We start from the raw sequence: 8,401 nt of genomic DNA, 5'->3' as shown, positions 1-8,401 counted from the left end.
CATATCTACTAATTTGGCACACAGCCGTCATGGGCGACTTTTCATGATGAAGTTCGTGTCAATGGATCCAGACGGTCCGATGGATCCTCCGAATCCGAACGTTAATGAACATGATCTAAACATATCAATAGGATCCATGGGCCTATTTTGGATCATCAAATGTGGGATCCAAAAAATTTTCGGATTGGATATGGGCTTGCAACACATATCCATTGGATAGTCATGATCCGAACTGTTTTACCAAAATACCCTCCAAATTTTCATAATGTTTATAATTCTTTGAAGGGTGTTTTCGTCAAAACCTCTAATTAGTGAAGTGGAGTGCGATTTCACGACTCGAAAACGACTTCTCGCCTCTCGTGTTTTAGGGTTTTTTTTCTTTTGCCGTGAGATTTCAAGAAGAGAGAGAGAGAAAGAGAAATTTTGAGCTCCTCCTCCGGCCATTGATCCCCTCCACCATCTCCCTCCATACACCACTTTCACAACCTCTTCTAAGTCCCGGCCGCCGCTCCATAATCACCTCAAAATCGCAGCACCACCATTATGCTTTCATTATGCTAATCTATTGAACATATATGATGTCATGAATATACTATTAGTTCATCATTTTGTTATTACTGAATGTTATTGTTATACATCATATTCTTTGATAATAGTTATACATTATATTCATGTATGTAATTTAGATTAATTTTATTGTTTACAAGCATTATTTTACTCACAGATTAAACATAAATAAAATTTCAAGAGTGGATTGACATTCTAACTCTTTTTTTTTAAATTAATTGTGTACTTAGCTTAGTGGGACATAATAGGACACTCCGATGGACGGTTCGAATTAAAATGGATCGTAATTGTGATGTGGAAAGTAGGATCCAAAGAACAATCCGAATCCGAATCTGACCGATAAGGATTTTGAATGGATCGTGACTGTGACATAGGTGGATCCGATCTGAAGTGCATCCGTTGACACCCCTAATGATTCCATGGGACATTTGCTTTAGACTTCGTACTTTTTAATGGGCTCACTCTCGTGAAACCCACGATGAGGAGTTGGAGATTATGTTAGAACGTTGATCTTTATCATGGGATGATTTTGTTATAACAGTTGATTTGGCTTCCAATAGCTTTTCAGGAAATTGCCTAGCAAATCCCTATATACATATAATTAATTAAAAAAGGAAAGAAAAACTAAAAGTTGTAGACTGATTTTGGGAAAAACTAACAATTTCAAAATGTTTTGATTGTGGCACCCTTGCGGCACCCTTGCGGCACCATCTCAATCTCCACCAAACCCATGCGTCAGGGAAAGCCCACTATTTTACCTCATGTTTTGATCAAGCCTCCGAAGATCTTCACATAGGGTGAGGCCCACCACTCTTTTACACTAGAGTCTAGCTAGAGGGGTCTGTCCCAAGTAAAGGAAGAGGATGGGGGGGGGGGGGGGGGGCGGCGTAGAATATCATATCCCCTTATATATTGATGTAGTGGGGTCTATTATCTTTCTCGTAATTTTTTGACGGGTGGGGCCCAATATTTAACACCCCTAGCATGGGATGGGTATTTTGGTCTTTAACAAGTTAACTTTTTGTCTTTTGACGTATAAGGACATTTTGGTCTTTTCAATGAGTAAAAAAAAAAATAATCCACCATCAGTGTTTTGGTCACAATTTGATGGAATGAACTGATTTGCAAAAAATCCCCAACGCCCCAAACCTCCACCCCTGCTGGTATGGGATAGGTTTAAAGAGCGTAGCCTAACGTGCTCCGTCAGCTCTGGAGCTTTTGGCGTACTGGTTGGGTACGTAACATCTGGTATTGTCCTATGTTTGAGTCACATAAGGGATGACCTATGGATAGGACTACCTAGAAATGGCTGCATGGTAAAAGGCCAGAGTGAAAGCCTCAAGAGTGAAGTTTCTTCAGAGTGGGCCGCCACGGAAGGGGCGACCTGTGGAAAGGGCTATCTGAAAAAAGGCCAGGTGAAAGCCATCATAGAGTGGGCTACCAAGGACGATGGCATAGAAGAATGTTACGGTCTTAAGTAGGAGCCCAACCAGGTATCGGACTAGGTGGGACCCATCTTGGTATGTGATAGCTTTAAAGGGCATAGCCTAATATGTTCCATCAGCTCTATGTTCCATCAATATGCCAAGAGCTTCAGAGATGATGGAACGCGTTACGCTATGCCCTTTAAACCTATCCCATACCAAGCTGGGTCCAAACTAGTCCCATATGTAGGCAAGCCCCTACTCAAGTTCGTAACATGCCACCACACTTCCATATCTGTCGTCCTCTGCGTCCTACTCTGTGATGGCTTTCACTTTGGCATTTTTTCCAGATAGCCCTGTCCACAAGTTGCCCTTTACGCGACAGGCCAACTATGTGGCAACTTCACTCTAGCTGCTTTCACTATGGCTTTTTTTACTAGGTAGTTCTCTCCACAGGTTGCCCCTTCTGTGACTCGAACACAAGCCATGATAAATGATACGACACCAAACGTTAGGTACCTAACCAATACACCAAAAGCTCCAGAGATGATGGAACGTTTGGCTAGGCCCTTTAAACAAGGTTGGGTCCCACCTAGTCCGATACCCAGGCAAGTCCCCACGTACTTAGGACCGTAACAGGTGCACATCACCAAACATGCAATGATTAACCATTAACTAGGAGACATTCCTGGTAGTCTCACAGCATTTCAATGCTATATAGGCAACCAAACAAGGGATTTTGCTGAAGTCACACCCAATGGCCAATGCCAGGCAAAACCCCCAAACCTTCCCAGCTTTTGTGTTTGTTCCTATCAATGTAAAATGAATTCTACAAAATATCACAAAAAACCTAAAGCTCTACAAAAAAGGGACATAAAAGGTTTACCTCTTAAAGTTTTACTCAGTAAATTGTTATATGAAAGTGAAATGAAAAACAAGAGCTACAAAAGCGGATAATAGAACACCTCTAGGGTGGAAATGGATCATATACTTACTGGAAAAGAACATATCCCTCTCTCTAACAGTCAACACAATAGATTATGCTTCAGGTTTCCATGAAGAGAGAGGTGGAGTTTCAGTAATTTCCCAATTGAATTTCATGAATCCTTCAGGATATCTGTCTCCCTTGACTGCACCTTCTCCACTAATGGCATCCAGTTCTTCCATCTCTTCCTGCGTAAGTTTGATCAATGCTGCCGCTCTGTTGTTGTTGAAGTTCTCTATCTTAGTAGTGCCCGGGATCGGGGACACATCTTTGCCTTGGTGGTGAACCCAAGCCAGTGCCATCTGACCAGGGCTGCACCCTTTCCTCTTTGCCATCTCCTCCAGACGCATGAACATCTGCGCATTGTGGTCTAGGTTGCTTCCTAGGAACTTGGGAGTGATCTGAACCACACATGAAAGTGTACTGACAAAATAAGATTTTGCCAAAATGCGATTTGGCCATTTGGGCGAGGATAAGGACAAAGTTTTCTTATTACTTTAAGATTGTGCTACAGTGGCTGGCTAATTGAGACTGTTTTCTGATGATACTTACGAGCATAGTCACAAATATCTCTGATATTGAGATTTTATATGGTGTAAGCCCTTACAGCAAGTATTTTTTAAAAAGTACAATACACTCCACTTGATGGGATGATCCAAGCCGTTCATTTGTAGGGCAACAATGTAAATATGTTGTTCCACAAAAATAATTTCCACATGATGATCCTAGCCCTCTGAAAAACTCTAAAGATCGGAGGGTTCGGATCATCCTATCTATGGAAATTATTTTTGTGGCACAACATATTTACGCTGTATCCGAACAAATGAACGGTTTGGATCATCCCATCAAGTGGGTCGTATTGTACTTTTTAAAAAATATTGGACTATACGGGCTTACACTATTTATAATCTCATATCTGATATTTTCTAAAATATGAAGATATTTTGTGATTTTTTGATAAAATGACAAAATCTGTGAAGTTTGGCAAGATTGTAAAAGGAGTAATGCCATGGAAACCGGTTTTATAACCAGCCGGAAAGCCGAGCAAATCAGTTTTTGCCATGGCAGCACAAGACACCAAACACTGCTTCCCTTAGGCCCGTTCGTTTAAGATTATGACAACCAATTATGCGTGCCATACCAATTATTAGGCTCAAAACTACATTTAAATTTGATTCCAATAATCAGTTTAGCACTCAATCGGTTGTCACAATCTTAAACAAACAGGGCTTTAGTTTAACTTAAAATAGCAAAGTCATCGAAAAGGAATTTGTTTTGGTACAGGTGGCAAACTTCTTCTTTTTTTCCTTTTTTTTTTTTTTTTTTTTGAAATGCCAATATTTTTATTAAAGAAGAGAGCCCCGACCGTGGTCGGGGCATGGTTAGAAAAACGCCATTTTAAACAGCCTTTAAAAAAAACGCATTTTAATTGTTTGCCATTTAATATTCCGTTTAAGACTTTTACTTTTTTTTAGTGTGTTTTAAACGTATTAAACCTGGTTTTTTTTGGCAAACTTTCCTACTTTATGCCCATTATACTTTGTAAATTTCAAATTTTTGAACACATTTTTTTGGGTTTCCATTCTTTTGACTACGATTCTTCTAACCAATTCAGTATTAAACTCGAATTTAGCGGAAAGAAATGTAACAGTGGTTGAGAACCCAAAAAATTACCTTTCTTAGATCGTTGGCATCCAAATTATTGACTATATTGGGGCCTGATGTAAGGAAACCCATGCCCAGAGGACTGTATGCCACAATTCCAATACCAAGCTCTCTGTTCACCAGCAGAACCAAATAACATCAAAATAGAGTATATAGTCAAGCCACTAAAAGGGGCGTTCCTAGTAAAAACATGGGTTGAATTTATCATCGCTCCATTGTTATAGTCTAGTTCACCTGCAAGTAGGGATTATCTCTTTCTCTACTTCTCTGTTCCATAGAGACCACATTATTTGCACCGCGGTTATAGGATAAACGGCATGCGCCCTTCTTATAGTCAAGGCGGAAGCCTCGGAAAGTCCTATATACTTTATCTTCCCTTCCTCGACGAGTTCCTTCATCGCTCCAATCTAATGAAACAAACATTGTGATCACATCACTCATTTTTATTAGTCATAGTCACAAATATTTGCCTCTGGAATTTCTTTGAAGTAAATATCTCGAAAGACTTTAATATTTTTTTTTGGTACTCTTGGGTTTGTAAAATAAAAATATAATTTACGAAAATATAAAATAAAAAAGTGGTAAAATTATCTCAACATCTTCGTGATAATTTTCACAATAAATGATAAAAATAGTAATATTGCAATATTGTTTAAGATCTTAGAATTGTTTCGGGGTTTTTTGGTTTTAGCAAAATATTGGGATATAATTGTGATATTTTGATATTTTGAAAATGTTCGAGATATTTGTGATTATGGTCTTAGTCCTACGTACCGTAACTTCGATCGGGATCTTAGAATCGATCCGATGCTGATAATATAGATCGATATAGTCCGTGCCGAGCCTCTTCAAACTCCCCTCACACGCTGACCGAATGTACGCAGGAGTACCATTCACTATTACATTCCCCTCAGCAGTGAACATGGCGCCACACTTGGTAGCAAGTTGCACCTTTTCTCTTATTCCCTTCAAAGCCTGCAAAAAGCACACCAGAACAGTGTTTCAATGGGGTGCGAGCCAAAACGTGGCCAAAACAAACGAACCCTAGTTAACTCGCCCTGATGTGGCCTAGTACTCTGCAGAGTCGTTCAGGAGTCATTGGAGTATTGATGGACTTTGTAGGGAAATATGTGGACTTGGAAGCGAATGCAACCAAGGTAAAAAAAGAGTCAATTGGGGCTAAAGTTAACAATAACATGGGGGAGTTTTGAGACTGTCAAAACTTCAAATTTAGAGAAATTTATGGGGATGATCCGGGCTACTAGTCGCAGAAAATCAACCTTTCCGATAAGGATTTCATTGGTGAAAGGCCCGTAAATCTCAGATGTATCGAGAAATGTTACGCCGCTGTCCACAGCATGACGGATAAGGCGGATCATATCAGCCTCTGGCTTGGGAGGCCCATAGAGGGCAGACATGCCCATGCATCCTAGCCCCTGTGCTGAAACCTCTAGACCTTGAGACCCAAGCTTAATTTTCTCCATCACAACAAAAATTGCAGACTCTAATTTTAGTCTAACTTGAATGCAAATTGAGATGCAACTCCCCTTCAATGAGCGATATAATTTATATGAGGAAAACACCGAAGAAGGCTAGTTTATTTTTTGAACTCCCATAGGCGGCTAGTTGTCAACTTTATGTCCTGACACGTTCAAAGTACGTGTGTCAGACCAAATTAAGACAATTTTGCCCTTCCTTGTTCTGCAAGTGGTACACATCACAATCAACATTTTTCCTGCTAATTGCATCTCTTTTTCTGCCTGCATTAAATATACCTCGACATCTCTTTTTCTACCTGCGTCTCTATTTAAAATTAGGAATAATCTTTGTCGAAGAGGTGGAAGTCGACGGCTACAAGGTAAGGTGCAACTGAAATGCAGATGGGTGCGATCGGAAAATACATGGGTGGGAGTGCATTAAAGAAATCCGATTAATATTTTGCGATCTCAAGGCCCACGCCTTCGAAGTTGGGAAAGGAAAGTTTTTATCTACACCGTTGAACGATAGGGTTCGTTTCGAATTAACTATGGTTCGATATAATTTCGAATTGTTCATTTCTCAACGCCGCCGTATCCACTAGCTTTTCCCTCCATCTTCCTGAGAAACCTCTTTTTTCTCTGTCTCTCCCTTGTTGTTTTTTCGTCTACTGCATCTTCTCCCTTGCTTTTCCTTCGTCTTCTGCATCTTCAGCCACCGCCCGGTTTACAATCCTCGTACAACTGTTAATGTCGAAGTTAACATCGACTGTTAACTTTGACATTAACGTCGACGTTAACTTCGACATTAACAGTTGTACGAGAATCGTACACTATTAACCTCGTACAACTGTTAATGTCGACACTAATGTCGACATTAACAGTTGTACGAGGATTGTAAACATGGCAGTAGCTAAAGATGCAAAAGACGAAGGAAAAGCAAGGGAGAAGATGCAGAAAACTAAAGAACGACAAGGGAGAGGTAGAGAAAAAAGATGTTTCTCAGGAAGATGGAGGGAGAAGCTAGTGGCTTCAGCAGCGTTGAGAAATAAACCTTTCGAAACTGTATCGAACCACAGTTATTTCGAAACGAACCCTATCGTTCAACGACGTAGATTAAAACTTTCCTTTCCCAACTTCGAAGGTGTGGGCCTCGAGATCACAAAATATTAATCAGATTTCTATAATGCACTCGCACCCATGTATTTTCCGATTGTACCCAGCTCCATTCCAGTCGCACCTTACCTTGTAGCCGTTGACCTCCGCCTCTACGGCAAAGATTATTCCTGACTTTAAGTAGGTTTTTTCAAATCACATGAAATGATTTCTATTTTGCGGATTTCGAGGTATATTTAATGCAGGTAGAAAAAGAGACGCAATCAGTAGGAAAAAGGTTGATTATGATGTGTACCACTTGCAGAACAAGTAAGGGCAAAATAGTCTTATTTTGGTCTGACACGTGTACTTTGAGCGTGTTAGGGCTTAAAGTTGAAAACTCGCCGCCTATAGGAGTTCAGAAAATAAACGGGCCTTCCATGGTGTTTTCCTCAATTTATATGTATTTCTTGAGACCTCTCTTTGATTAGTATACTTGTGAAATGACGTGCTACAATAGAGTTCCCAAACATGATGCCATCTCTATGCCTTTTTTTGTTTGTTTGTTTGTTTCTTTGGGTTTTGGCCATATATGGTCAAACCAACCAAATTTAAATATTGAAAATATTAAATACAGTGAATCCACCACCTCAGGATTTTGTGGTTAAAAAATAAACCCTACTTTTTTCTTTTTTTTGATATGATGCAAAATATATTACAACGGGGAGCGCACCTCCACCAAACATGACTTGTTTAATATAGTGGAGTAATTTGGGCCTGCCTCAATCTGACTGGGTTCAATCCAATTTCGGCTCGGGCTAGGGTTGGTCTCAACCCGACCCAATCCGGCCCGAGTTGCACCCTGGTTTAATAACCCCAACCCCTACCCCAAGACCCGACTCAATGAAGTGAGTCGGGTCAAGTCAGCCTGAGCGAGACGAACGAAAAATCATTTTGATTTTATATCGAAGAGCTTAATATCATAAATTTAATGAGAGAAGTGTTTCTGCGCACGTGCACATGGAGCTTCCTGAGCACAAGTGGCTTAAAAAACCACCGGTTGGTCTCATTTTGTGGACTCTGCAAAGGTGGACCCGCCATACGAACCAACCGGTGGCTTTTTAAGCCACTTGTGCACAGGGACGTGCGCAGAAACACTTTCCAAAAAATGTAATTATGATTTTATTAAA

The 8,401-nt window shown here is 40.2% G+C and overlaps 1 protein-coding gene across 1 annotated transcript; it reads right to left on the bottom strand.

Moving 5' to 3' along the window:
• Positions 1–2,850: 2,850 nt before the first annotated feature.
• LOC143891400 (putative aldo-keto reductase 2) lies at positions 2,851–6,186 on the bottom strand. Its single transcript, XM_077395974.1, has 5 exons — positions 5,922–6,186; positions 5,416–5,616; positions 4,876–5,048; positions 4,651–4,753; positions 2,851–3,377 (listed from the first exon to the last, which is right to left on the bottom strand). Exons 1-5 carry the CDS (start codon positions 6,123–6,125, stop codon positions 3,030–3,032), a joined length of 1,029 nt encoding a protein of 342 aa, XP_077252089.1. The 5' UTR covers positions 6,126–6,186; the 3' UTR covers positions 2,851–3,029.
• Between the last annotated feature and the right edge of the window lie 2,215 nt (positions 6,187–8,401).

Source organism: Tasmannia lanceolata, unplaced genomic scaffold (genome assembly GCF_043159265.1).
Source record: "Tasmannia lanceolata isolate RefF3 unplaced genomic scaffold, GAP_Taslan_0.1 ptg000013l, whole genome shotgun sequence".
NCBI classification, from domain to species: Eukaryota; Viridiplantae; Streptophyta; class Magnoliopsida; order Canellales; family Winteraceae; genus Tasmannia; species Tasmannia lanceolata.
This window is presented reverse-complemented; position numbering and strand designations above follow the sequence as displayed.